The sequence below is a fragment of the Paramormyrops kingsleyae genome, chromosome 23 (assembly GCF_048594095.1).
Source record: "Paramormyrops kingsleyae isolate MSU_618 chromosome 23, PKINGS_0.4, whole genome shotgun sequence".
Taxonomy (NCBI): Eukaryota; Metazoa; Chordata; class Actinopteri; order Osteoglossiformes; family Mormyridae; genus Paramormyrops; species Paramormyrops kingsleyae.
The window spans coordinates 20,929,627-20,943,785 of record NC_132819.1 but is presented as its reverse complement, the minus strand read 5'-3'; the positions used below and the strand labels follow the sequence as shown (position 1 = coordinate 20,943,785).

The following is a 14,159-nucleotide window of genomic DNA, read 5'->3' as shown; positions in this document are numbered from 1 at the left end:
GACTACAGGATAGCTGTCACCTGAGAGATACAGGAAACGATGCATAGCTTTTGGGTCGACATCATCCCTACAACTTGTAGCCTGGGAGAAGAGTGAGGGGCGGCAGTGTTCCTATAAAGAATGGGGGGAAATAATGGGTCTTCATGAATTCCTTGTTCTTGCAAATGTTTAGATTTTGCTTTGATTCCATGTAGTAGCCTATTTGATAAAATGATGTATCTAATTGAATACCGGTCAGTTAGATGGCACTAAAAACTTAGAAACGAACTCCAGTCAGACAGAACAGCAATCGAACCCACAGCGCCGCCACCCGGTATCAATGCAGCCCTTAAACTCTTCAGTGCGGTCGATTTGAGACACCGCGCATGACCAGGCAGGCTTTTAAAAAGAACGATTTTGGGTGTCGTGCTCGGACGGACAGACAAAACGCACCGGCAGCATCAGGCCTGGGTGATTGTCCGGAAAGGTAAGGGGCTCCGAGAGTGAGGGAGACTTTCCCGAAGCCATTACCTCAGTGCTGCCGGATGGAGATGCTGCAGCGCTGCGGTATCATCGCACCCCACCCTCGCACTGCGCCACTCACAGACTGCCCATTTATATATTTATTAAAACCTGCAGCGACGTTACGGTGCGCTTAGCGGACTGGCCTTATCTCCGTCCCCCGTTTTAAACGAGAATAGCACCTGATTCCCTATATAGTGCAATCGGAGAAAGGTAAGAGAAAAATGTATTGCAATAGCCTTTCTATTTTGTGACGTACATTGCATGTTAAAGCTTCACGTCTTTACCGTGGTGCCAATGCTTCACTTGCGCATGAAGTTTTGCACCGTACTGCGGCGTTATACCGGCAAAGTCCGGCCGATGCACATCTGCTTTCATATAGCCTATTATCCATGTGTCCAGCATTTCCTATCTGCAGCATTTTCGGTGGGACCCATACGAGGTGGTGCCTGGTGCCGCAGAAAGCGGCTTCGGAAACGTGCCGAGATGCAGACGCCATACAGCGGTTTTTTTTGGGGGGGTGGAATTTGAGCTTTTTGGGACATTGTTAGTTAGGCTGAATTAAACACCGTTTCGCTTAGCAGGCACGTGCATGAACGTACGCCTTTCAGATGCCTTGTATGTCTGATTGTGGTTTCAAAAAGAGTTTCTTTAATATTTCTGTCATAAGTCAAGGGACAATTAAAGGAAGTCGTGTAATCATTGCTTATTGCTTTTTCAAGTCTTCTCAACAGCGAATGTATTACGTCGGTCTTTGTAAGATCTCTTTTGTCTTTTTCGCATTTTATTTATTTAATTTGATTCTGTCACTGTCAATCCCTCATTGATTTTGATTTCAGTACTTTGTGTCTTAGCAACAAACCTTTCTACCTCTACGCTTTTGTTTCTCTTATTGCCATTCGCCTCATCGCATACACTGCTTTTATCTATTAGTTATTTATAAATACAGTTGCGACACCCTCAACAAAAACATGGGCATCGACTCCGAGGAACCGACACCTCTGGGCCCGTCCCTCAGCAAGGGGCAGGTGGAAGCTTTCCAGAGGGCGGAACCCAAAACTCTTGGGGTAGGATGTCAGCAATTTCACGTGTGGTGATAAAGGGAGTACGGCTTATGATCTGAAATTCGGAATTTCAGAATTTGCTGTTTTCCCCATTTTATAATTAATATAATCAGCAAAACCGATAAAACACTGCTGTTGTACCATTCAGTGTCATTCATGTAATTGCCATAACTGGAAAAGCATTAATATACCTCAATATACGTACGTTGATAGAATCGCCACTAACGTGGAAAAACTCCTATTGTAAGTTTGAGTATTTTTATTATTATTATTATTGTTGTTGTTGTTTTTCTTTTATTACGTGTTAATATAATCACTATCATCGCAGATATTTGAAAGTCATTATCGTCTTCGGTAAATACTGTATCCTACTGTGGACGCAATGTGCAGTTATGGACAGCAGGTGGCAGCAGCGCCTCAGATTTGAAGACTACGAAGTCAGCCACGGCTGTCAGATTAATGTCCTGAATATTTTTAGAAAAAATTCCTACATACTTGTCCCACCATTTTGATTATCGCTGTACCATAATATAGTATATAATATTATTTTTTCTTTTAAAATCACTTGTCCTCAGGCCATCCAGATCATCATTGCAGTGCTGACCCTCTGCCTGAGTGTAACGCTGCTTCATCAGGAGATACACTTCTCGGGGGATGTGAAAGTTCTGTGTGTTGTTGTTGGACAGGTATGTCAAACGTGCTACTGATCAGGCCCAGCTCCAGCTTGCGAATGTTGGACGGGCCACAGGATTATCTGAGGGGCCTTAAAGGGAGGGGGGGTGGGGGGGGATAGGTTAATAGTGACTCACCCAGGAAAATCACTTTGAGCACATGTAAAATGCTTAGTCACCAGGTTTAAAAAAACAAAATGTCGCCAAAGGACACCTGCACTCATTAAATACTAATATGCTGACTTACTGTAAAACTCGATAATTCCTTATGAAAGCACTTCAGTACAATACTAGAATATGCAGTGTTATATATTGTAGTAGTTTCCCTTAAATACATAAATACGGGCCTTTACCTGTAATAGTAATAGACTCTACCTGTAACAGTCTGACTTTATTAGAAGTCAATGTGCTTTTGTCCTGCAGCTCATCCTGTCAGGATCAGTGCTGGTTCATGCTGGGAGGAAGCCGTCCGTGTTCTGGGTGAGTCGCTCATGTGGGGTAACAGTGCTGGTGCATGCTGGGAGGAAGCCGTCTGTGTTCTGGGTGAGTCGCTCATGTGGGGTAACAGTGCTGGTGCATGCTGGGAGGAAGCCGGCTGTGTTCTGGGTGAGTCGCTCATGTGGGGTAACCTGTTCCGGACACAGCTACCTCGGGGAGGGCAGTGTGGTTGAATGGCTGCCTGGGGTCGGTTGAGAATCAGGGAAACCTGCATCTGGACTCTGGAGATATTTTTTTTTGTTTTATTCATTTATCTTTTTGAGCAGCAAGTTTTTAATGTTCTCTTAAAGGGGCCCTATTATGCTTTTGTTATGGTGGGGCACAGCGCGAGCGGGGAAAAGATGACGATCAACAGAATGGTTCCAAGACAGAAATGGGTTTATTAAAGAAGCAGTCCTCATGGGTGAACATAAAGAGAGCACGTCGTGAAAGGCGACGTTGAGCGTGAGGCGAGGAGCAAAGACAGGGAGACTACAAACACAAACAGGGGACAGCTATCATGACTCAAACACATAGCAACACAGGGAAACAGCCACAATGAACCCACAAAGAACAGAACAAACGTAGGCACTTAAAAACATCACTAATGGGACATAATGCTGGACAGGTGAAAACCACAACTTAATTAGCCAATCAGCAATGCACAGGACAAGAAACAGGTGGAATACATTACAGTTAACAAGCACAGGAAACTATAGAACATTAAACTCAGAGTCTCACAACACTAGGAATATAAATACAAGAGCAGAATTAAACCAGGGAGCAAACACAAGGAACTGTAACTGGAAAATACACGTATAAAGCAAGAGACTGTAAAATATATGTTAAACCAAAAAAAGGCAAATGAATTCAGGCTGGCCTCTGGACAGCCTTGAACCCACAAAAAAAAAGAGGGGTGGGAAAATGCCCATTAAGTCACGCAGCGGCCCAGGGAACAGGCAAACACACTAGGGACTAAGGGGCTACAAGACAGAGGAGGAACAGGATGGCCAAGCGGGGAAGTGGCATGAAGGGCAGGGATGGACGGGCGCTGACCATGACTGCTTTCCCAGGTTTTCCTTCTCCTTTAGTGTGTTATAGACCTTTATTTGCATGTAAACAGTCTGCAAAGTCTTACAGCCCAAAGTACACAGCAAAGGGAGTAACTCTCACCACAGGAACCACACTTCTCTAATCTGCCTGAAACACGCAGTTGGGATTCCGGCCATTACTTCTGTGACATGGTGAGGTCACCTCATAAGACAATCCTTATTGGCCACTTACTTGCAAGGATCTGTTTGCAGATTGCAAGACAGCAGCCCAATGTGTAAGGCAAGCTGACCAATCACAGCACACTGTGCTCATCAGGGGTGGGACTTAAAGCTCTAACAGAGTGTTTGAGACAGTTATCGATAGAGTGGATAGAGACGTACAGTATGAGAAAATGTGTTTAAACGCTGACGCATTTAAATCTTCTCGTAGAACCCAAAAATAAAATCATGAACAGTGAAAATGAGCATAATAGGCCCCCTTTTAACTGTTTTTAGAAGCCTCTTAGCCCATGTAAAGATCTAATCAGAATCAAAATGAAGGTTTATTTGCCAGTCACAAACATGCAGAAGGAACTGTATGTGGTATGAAAGGTGCAGATGTATGGACCGACAGATGAGGGTATGCAGACAAAAATAAATGCAATAAACACAGTAAAAACAATAAATACATACATGCAGAAGCACAGAATATAAATAAATATATGTAAATTTATGAGGATAATTAATTCATAATTAATTAATGAGGATCTTAGACCCACTGACCGCAATAAACGAATAGCATGGCTCCCCCCTTCCCCCAAAGCCCCAGCTTCCCTGGGCTGGTCGAACCCCTCACCTACTGGACAGAGCTCTGCTGTGGATGGCTGCTCCCCTCCCCTGCTGCTACATGTGTGTCTGTATGTGTCCCTAGTTGAAATCCATCCTGGTGCTGCACCTAGTAAGTGCCGCCTTCGCCACGGCAGCCCTGGGGCTCCTGTCCAAGCACCTGCCCTACCAACAGGACGCCTACCACTGTGAGCACTGCTACCGGCTGCAGAACGCTGCTGTGGTGAGTGCCGGTCACCGCCGGCAAACCCAGCCGATTGGCTCGGGAACTGATGTGAGACCCGGATGTTGGAATGCAGGGTAGCTGGCTCAAGCCCCACAGTATAAACCCTGTCTTTCGTAGTTGATCTTAAATTAATAAAACAAGAATAATTAATTGATCACTAGTGGGGACCATGTGTGGCTCAGCCAGTTAGCACGCTGCACTTGTGATCGGCAGGTTGTTGGGTCAAATCCCCGGGTTGGTGGAGTAATTTCGCTCTTGGGCCCTTTGGCAAGACCATTGACCTCCAATTGCTCTAGGGACTATCTGACCCTGCTTACTCTCTCAAAAAAATGTATATCACTTTGGAACAACAAAATAAAACATTGTTAAGACCCCTTGGGAGATAAAAATATTTTCCAACAAAGCTGTTTCGCAGAAAGGGACTTTTTAACACCTCATATGCACCGTGATGAGATCAGCTGGTCATTTCTGATACGCGCCTGCATGCCTGGTTCATGTCCGTTCTGCTGCCTCCCGCAGAAACTGATCGACGGGATCACAGGCACGTTGGTCCTCTTCCTGGTGCTGGAGCTGGTGATCTGCATTGTAGCCATGCTGTTTGGGCTCAATGCCCTGGCTAACGGCAGTTTCCAGGTAAATCAGCGTAGTGCAGCGCCTCCCCAGGGTGAAATTATACATCAGGGTCACGCGGTTAGCTAATCTTTAAGATACGCTTAACTTTGCTTTGTTAATTTCCTCTGTAAACTTTCCAACAAGGGTTTAGCAAAAACAACCAATTTCTCATGTTCAACAATTTTGTTATGAATGACTTCAGCAACTTAAGGTTATTACACTTTTTTGTACAATAAAATTTCTACCCCCCCCCCCCCGATCTGGGTCCCCCAGCTGGCTGTTAGTAGCCTGACAGTACCTACACATCAGAGTCATGCTGTCGCTGCCTCCGCCGCTGCCTCTGCTGCCGCCGCTGCCACCGCAGCCTCCGCTGCCTCGGCCGCCTCGGCCGCCTCAGCCGCTATCCCCATCCCGGATCCCACGGAGGCCGTCGTGGAAGAAGCCGCAGTCCCTGACGAGCCCCAGGTGCTTTGTTTTATGTCCTATGCAACCTGGGACAGGTTCCAGGCTCTCTACAGCCCAGCACTTCATAAATCCTCATGTAAAATGGGGAAAAAAATGCTTACCTGATAGTTTCACCATATGTGGGCTACAGTTTGAACTTGTTTAATATAGGTGGTTGGTGCACTGGTGGAATTTGCTTTGAGGACTTTGATCAAGGATGATATAGGATATAGGACCTGCCTTTAACCACTATGCCACCTGCTGATGTTAGTGGGAACTACAATATGATTAAATGTGAATATCTGTATGTATAATTAATTTTTCTCTTATTCTCTCCTTAATTACCCCCCTCATCGTCAGGTGATTGTCTCCAGCCCAAGAACGCAAACGCCGGAAACTCCCTCTATAACGATCGACGAGCCCCAGGTGGCGCCAGCTGAAATGGACAGTGAAACTGAGTCCTAGGAGAGTCCAGTCCAGCCTGCCTTCCTTCCTGCCGACGTAGTCTGAAGGGACGGGGGCCAGGGGGCGGGGCAACTGGTGCCAAAATGTGCACGGGATTTGCTGATATCTCCGAAATCCAAAAGGGAGGTAGTGTTGATTTGACAAAATTGAAAAAGCTGCTATCAATTTAGTTTGAGGGATTTCAATAAGAATTGGGTGTGACCATATTCGCATCCAAAAATGGCAATAGATTTGAATATAAACAGGATTGGTTAGCTCAGGCTGTCACCCACACTATATGATACGTGTTTTTGCTGAAAGTTTCCCTTTTAAATCGGTTGCTTTACTACCAAAGGGCAGCAGTTCGTACAAGCAGATCATTGTGCTTTGGATCCAGCCATTGTTACACCCATCCATACATACATCCATCCATTTTCCATACACTTGTAATACTGGCGTGTGGAAGAAAAATACACAAATTATTTTGCCAATTCACTACACCAGAGTCCACAAGTGATTTCACCTCATCAAAGAAAGAAGGAAATTTATTTCTGTTGTCATTCTGATTTTGTTGTCATATTCCTTGTCATTCTGATCTATAGTACCAGACAAAAGTTTGAGTACACTTGCCTGAAACTAGGGTTTTTTCATAATGGACAATGTTTTACAACATATATTTTTGTAATTTCATGAAAATGCGTTATTATATATATATATATAAACATGAGTAACAAAGCAGTATTCAATAAAACTGAAAATTCCCACTAAATCTTGGATTCTGCAAAAAGCCTTTTTGCCTCGATAAGATAAGATAAGATAAGATAAAAGTGTTCAGGTCTTCCCAGTATATCTGCAGCAGTTCCCTGGGGGGGAGGCTGGTTCACCTTGACTCTTGTGTCCAGTTCTTCCCACACAAGTTCTGGCTGGGCTGGTCAGGTCATTCGTTTGAGGTGTCCTTCACTTTCCTTCATCACCAGATAGTTTCTGCACAATTATAAGCTGTGTTCTGGTTCGGTATCTTGCTGCAGATTGACGGACTGCCCACTAAGCCTGACGGCATGATGTTCCTGTCAGGCTTGCTATGATAACTGTACTACTTACCATTCTTATAGATTTAACGAAGACAACCAACCCAGTCAGTAAAATAACCCCAAACAGTGACACTGCCTCCTCCATGCCTTGCAGTGGGAATCACACACGCTGAGATTATCCTCTCACTCTCTCTGTGTCAGACAAACACACTGCAGTTGGACCTGGATCTTTCCATCGTTGGCTCATCAGTCCATATGGCCAATTTCATTCCTCTGACATTCACTGTCTGGATAATTATGTAAAATACAAGCATATGTACTCAAGGTTTTGACCGGTATCATATCTCCAAACGTAACTGCACAATACGCCAATTTATGTTTCACATTCATTATAAATCGAGGACTCTGTACCTTTAACGAGTTCATGTATGTAGACACAGAGTGTGTCATTTATATATGTGGTTTCTATCACTCAACAGTATTTCCACTGCAAAGTTAACTCTGTTTGTACTGAACCCAGTGTCCTTCCTTATTTAATTTGTTGCATTCACAGAAGCTGAAACTAGCTTGATTGCACCATACAGTACTTTAAAATCAGCATAACAGGCTTATGGAAAAATGTCTTTGCATTTCTGAAACTTACTTTTTGATTAAATTTTATAATATTACTTTCAATCATTATTATTTTTGTGTCACTTGACTTCTGCATCCACCTGGTGTATTTCTGCTCTGCTTTAGGTTCCTGTGTTTGGATTAACTTGAATTGTGACGTGATATAGCACTATAGAGAAAAGAAAAACTAAACTGTTTTAAAAGTTAACTGATGCAGTGTTTGGGCAAAGTGTTAGTGTGATTGTCTTATTTACACATGTAACTTGCACATTCCAATAAATTGGTTACTGAAAGGACAGAAAACAGGAGCAGTATGTTTTGCAGTATTTTGCAAGATACTCTTTCACATTTTTCCTAGCCACGAAATTCTTATTGACTTAAGCGTCTGAGATGTGGATAGCACCGAGTTTTACAGCTTTTATCAAACCTGGCATCACTAAATGAAAACAAAGCAGAGTCAGGGGCCTCCCTACCACTAGGGGTGCTGTTAGAGATTATATACCTCTTGAATGGAGGGCTGGTCAGCACCAGTGAGTTTTTTTCGGCAGTCCTGACTCCGTTGTAGTTTGTTCCTGTCCTGTTTGGTGGCCAGAGATGTGCAGAAAACAGGTACAGCATTTTGTCACTCAGCTGTTTTTCTATGACTGCTCTGTCAAAAAATAAACTGTTGTTGTGCTGGATTACAAATATGTGTCCCGCCTTTTCAGACCACAGATAGTCCTGCACTGAATCGCCAGCAACATTCACCGCTTGAATACTAATTATTAAAATATTACTTAAATCTTGCAGAAAAACACTTTGATTCCGAAACTCATCTCTCATTTTTGAATGGTTTTGGTGGTTTTGGTTATGAAACCAAATCGTATTAAAGAGATAGTTTGTGTGATACAAGAGTAAAGTAAAATAGATAGTTTAATGATTTTGTAACCTGCGACATGCAGGCTGTCGTCCCAAATCCTGAGAGACACTTGCGGACATTGAATCGGAAAGGAGGGGAACCATTACGCCTTTTGCCAGGATTTGGCTGGAAACTGAACGTGCATCGCTGGATTTCAGATAAACTTAAGAAAATAATGACACGAAACAGATGAAACCAAGACAATATCGACTGACTGGACTAAACTGACACGAAAGCATTGCGATGCACTGGTGCAGTAAGTTCATGTAAATTAATGCGAGGTTTTTTTTTTTGAAAGGTGCTAAATTGTTTTTTTTTTTATCCTGGTCATGTTGGTTATAACAATTATTCATTTTGTCCTGGTTCAGATTTATTTGTAAGGTCTTTAATAATAAGTGTATTTTTTTCTTCTTGAAATCCAAACTGTGAAACCAAATGATTGTAAATAATATATGGGAATCGAAACTTTGAGGGAAATACTGTAGTTTATATTACTATTATTTTTAGGTAAATATTTATAGCTCATAAGGAAGAATAAATAACAATACGTAATAATTTAAGTGTGGACTTTTTTTTACTTACTAGTAATAAACAAAAGCAGTTACACACACAACTGAAAATGACATTAATATAAAATCAGTAAGTACCTAGATAATTTTGACACAGTCATAATGTAAACTAAAGGGGTAAGATTATGGCCCCGGGGCGTTGGAATGTATCTGATTAGCCCAAGAATATAAGAGATCACCACGGGTCCACCAGTCACAACTACTCCACAGCCCACTACCACTTCCCGTCCTCCTACTACTACTACTGCTACTACTACACAGCCCACTATCACCTCCCATCCTCCTCCTACTACTACTACTGCTACTACCCACAGCTAACTACCACCTCCCATCCTCCTACTACTACTCCACAGCCCACTACCACCTCCCGTCCTCCACCTACTACTACTCCACTACAGCCCACTACCACCTCCCGTCCTCCTCCTCCTACTACTACTACTACTCCAACATATACTGTATACCTATGATAATAATCCAAGCAATGTAACTAGCCCATCACACACTACTACTACTACTACTACTACTACTACTGCTGCTGCTAATACTACTACTGCTACATATAGTAGCACCAGTGATTCTAAAAAAGCACAACTACATCTCCATCAAGCCATATAATTGGGTGGATTTGATAGTCTGGTGGTAGAAGTTCACCACTTCATCGAAAAAATAATAGTGATTCTACATACACCACTCCGCAAAGCCATGTTACAAACGTTTGTCAAAAAATACAGCTGATTCTCCAAACACCTTGGGACAGGGCAAATTAGGCCAAATGTCAGAAATTTACTGCTATCCCCCAACTCGGCTATATAAATTTAATGGAGCTTTAAAATGTTTGAAAATACATTATAACGCATAAAAAAACATCATATCAAAGCAATGTCATACAAAACTGAAATTTAGATTTTCTCAAAAAATCTATTTTGCCTTTTATAATAGTTTCATAATCACTAGGCAGCATTTACTTAAGATGTTTCAGTAGGAAATTTCCCAACTTGTCTTCCCAGCATTTCTGCAGCAATTACCCAAGATGTGGGGGGGGGGGGAGGGGGAGGGGGGGGCTGGTTCGCCTTGACTCTTGTGTCCAGTTCTTCCCACACAAGTTCTCTGGCCTTGAGGTCCAGAGGCTGGGCTGGTCAGGTCATTCGTTTGAGGTGTCCTTCACTTTCCTTCATCACCAGATAGTTTCTGCACAATTATAAGCTGTGTTCTGGTTCGGTATCTTGCTGCAGATTGACGGACTGCCCACGAAGCCTGACGGCATGATGTTCCTGTCAGGCTTGCTATGATAACTGTACTACTTACCATTCTTATAGATTTAACGAAGACAACCAACCCAGTCAGTAAAATAACCCCAAACAGTGACACTGCCTCCTCCATGCCTTGCAGTGGGAATCACACACGCTGAGATTATCCTCTCACCCTCTCTGTGTCAGACAAACACACTGCAGTTGGACCTGGATCTTTCCATCGTTGGCTCATCAGTCCATATGGCCAATTTCATTCCTCTGACATCCACTGTCTGGATAATTATCTAAAATACAAGTATATATACTCGAGCTTTTGACCAGCATTGTTTCCCCCATGATAACCAATATACAGTATAGCCTCACATAGTCCGTCACCCAGTTGGCGTATTCATCCAGGGTCCCGGAGGACACCTCGAAGGTGGACGAGTCAGTCAGATCCAGGCAGTCTTGAAGCCTGGATCCGTGTTCACGTGTCCAGCACTGTACCTCCCTCATCATGGGTCGGGCTCATTTCAGTTCCTGCATCTAGGCTAGAAGCAGAAGCACCACCGAGTGGTCAGACCTGCTGAAGTCTGGATGTGTGACAGAGTTGTGGGCTCCCTTGAATAGGGTGTAGCTGGAGGTTAAGGGTCTGGCCACCCCAGGTGGGGCAGGTGGCATCCTGTCTGTACTTGGCAAAGATTTTCTTCAGGTGCAGTGGTTGAAGTCCCCAGCAATAATAAAGATATCATCCAGACACTGGGGAGCCATATCCTGCTGGTTTTCGAGAGACTGGAGGTTTGCACTTTATCTAACTGTCCCTGCCTTTTGTCCCTGAACATAGATAAATGATTGATTCATTGATTCTGCCTCAAATACAACTACCCTATGAAGAGTTCATAGACCCTGGTCAGACCATCTCTGCCCCATGTGTCTGGTTTCAAGCAGGACCTGAGGCATGTAACAACATTTCCACCTGAGCTGAATGCCCATTTAGATATCGAGCTTCTGGCTGGTATGCAAAGGCATGTCCAACACACTGCTTTGGTTTTGAGGTAGTGTCTGGATGACACGGGAGTATGTGGCTGAATATGTCACATGGGTGTTGTAGTTTTTAAGGAGACAGCTTGAATATGTCACATGGGTGTTGTAGTTTTTAAGGGGACAGCTTGAATATGCCTCATGGGTGTTGTAGTTTTTAAAGGGACAGCTTGAATATGCCACATGGGTGTTGTAGTTTTTAAAGGGACTGCTCACAAAAGCGAATAGCAGTAATTACCCAGCAAGCCAACATTAGCAAAACTAGGTTAGTAGGCGCTGTTTAACGTCGGTATGTTTGGCGTTTGGAGTACCCTGCTGCTTTTGAAAAAGTGAGCAAGTTGCTTGAGTGGGTGCCACATGGAATACAATGTCTCAAGGGGCATGTTTGGAACCTCTCAGATATAAACCTGACTGATGATCTAATCCTCATTTATTTTTTTTTAAATCTATGGATCGTCCATAACAAACACCGTGTTGCTTCACCTTAGGTGCCCCGAGGCCTTGTGTTTTGGACAGTACATCGTGCTTTTGCTTTCTTGCTGTCTTAGTGCCAGGTGAGCACTAAGACATTGACACTGAATGGACTGTGTTCAAGGTCCAAGTGCATAACACTAGGTTAAACACTGAGGGAGTTCATGTTTCCACCCATTTACACATTTAGTGATTTTTTTTAATGTAGTCACACCAAGAAAATGTATGAACAATTAAACTTAAGTGTAATGCTTTTCATAGTCACAAGATGGCAGTCACTGTTCATAGTAAAATTTGTATTAACTGTCGCCGTGAGTGACCTTTGATTTTAATAAGAACTTTCTAGTTCAGTCCAAGTGTTCTCCACATACAAGCCATCAGAGGGTTCAAAGAGGAGTGGGAACTATCGCTCCCTAAAACTTCCATAAATTCCAAAACACATCCCTTAGGATTTGTAAAATGTTTGCCTCTGTTCATTCAGATACCATTCGGCTTGCAACTTCGTAATTTTTACATAAAATATCCTGAAAATAATGCACCCAGTACACATGGGTTGTTTTGATACATTTCCAGAACTTAATTTCTAATATATATTCATTTGAAATGTACTGTCTGTCTGACTTCAGAAGCCTTGGTTTAAGTGGACAAATCCTTTATAGGAACATGGGGTGTCTTCTTAGGTATTTCCTTCTGAAATATTCATGGCATTATAGAAAGAGGCCCTGTGTGGGTTTGTTCTCTGCCTTGCAGCCATAGCCTCTGGGATGGGCTCTGGACCCCCCCGTGACCCTGAATAGGATAAGCAGTAATGGGAAATGGATGGATGGATGGATGGATGGATGGTAGATAGAGACTGAAATGATATATAGGTATAGAAATAAGGACTTAAAATTGTCTTTAAAGCCCCTCCCCCAAAACAATTAAGCACTAACACATCTTAAATACACATTCAAACACAAAAAAATGCAATCCTACCCCATAGTCATATCTGGTCACCTCTAATTAGCAATAATTACATCGGTTTCTAACAAAAAAGGGGCAAAAGTTCCCAGGCACTAAATAAAATCTATTCTAGAAAGTACTGATTTTGAAACTGGCTGTTGTGAAAGTTGTCAGCTGTTAAAAAGCCTCATTTATCCCTCTCTCTCTCTTTTGGGCACAGAGCTGCTGACAGGGCACAGCAAACCCTGTGAGTGTGACCTGCAGTGACCTAATGAGCTCGCCGTGTCCTCAATGGAACATTCCAAGTTGAATAGATGTGGTCCACGTGAGAATGATTCCCTTTGACAGGCAATGGGGGTCACAAGTTGAAACTGATATGGAAAATCAAACTGGGAATCTGTCTTAGGCTGGAAAAAAGATGACCTGTGAACCAATTTTAATACCATCAAGTAAAAGATGGATGTAACAATATTCCAGACAAAAGTAACCTTATGGGGTAGTTAACAGCTACTCCAAAACTTTAATTTAAGCAGGATTATGAGTTTTAGGTCACATTTGAAAGTAGAAAATTTTCATTGACAGAAAAATGTTGGTAACATTTTATTTGAAGCCGTCATCTATAATGCACTATAGATACCTTCATAGTGCATTATAATGGTCAGTATAAAAATTAAGGATGCTTTGTACTGTATTATGAAGGTACCTATAGTGGATTATATTTGAGAGCTCCATGAAGCATTTATAATTCACAATTAACATGGCAATAACATGTTGTGCCTTTTTATATTTATAACCACGTTGATAATTCTTTATGAATGCATTATAATGTGTTATGAATGTGTTCATAGATTCTTATAGTCTTATAGTCTCTTTTGTCTCATAGACAAAGTGACTATTGACCTCATCTCAATGGTTCAGGTCTGTTTGTAATGTCTGACAAAGCCGCCCAATGAACAGCTTGCACTCGCTGATTTCAGTTGCTCTTGGCTGCTAAGGCACAAAATTCAACTGCATTCACGGCCCCAGACTGGCTTTTTTGTCAGCGATCTA

At 42.7% G+C, this 14,159-nt stretch overlaps 1 protein-coding gene across 8 annotated transcripts; it reads left to right on the top strand.

Annotated features, from left to right (window-relative positions):
- The first annotated feature begins 175 nt into the window (after positions 1-175).
- LOC111848245 (uncharacterized) lies at positions 176-9,412 on the top strand. 8 transcript variants are annotated; one of them, XR_002839265.2, is made up of 9 exons: positions 176-466; positions 1,435-1,568; positions 2,141-2,251; positions 2,660-2,779; positions 4,676-4,813; positions 5,336-5,449; positions 5,702-5,893; positions 6,233-8,568; positions 8,667-9,412. XR_002839265.2 is itself a non-coding variant. In XM_023820082.2 (8 exons), exons 2-8 carry the CDS (start codon positions 1,473-1,475, stop codon positions 6,335-6,337), a joined length of 876 nt encoding a protein of 291 aa, XP_023675850.1. In that variant the 5' UTR covers positions 177-714; positions 1,341-1,472; the 3' UTR covers positions 6,338-9,412. The 8 variants fall into 8 exon arrangements, 1 of the variants encoding a protein (XP_023675850.1); XR_002839262.2 differs by having other exon boundaries at positions 177-466; positions 1,341-1,568; XR_002839263.2 differs by having other exon boundaries at positions 177-714.
- Positions 9,413-14,159: the final 4,747 nt, after the last annotated feature.

Excerpts from the sequence above, each read along its gene's own strand:
- LOC111848245 (XM_023820082.2), top strand. The coding sequence starts at position 1,473 with ATGGGCATCGACTCCGAGGAACCGACACCTCTGGGCCCGTCCCTCAGC. Across the intron at positions 2,252-2,659 it reads TGTGTGTTGTTGTTGGACAG|CTCATCCTGTCAGGATCAGT; the intron begins GTATGTCAAACG and ends TTTGTCCTGCAG. Across the intron at positions 4,814-5,335 it reads GGCTGCAGAACGCTGCTGTG|AAACTGATCGACGGGATCAC; the intron begins GTGAGTGCCGGT and ends TGCCTCCCGCAG.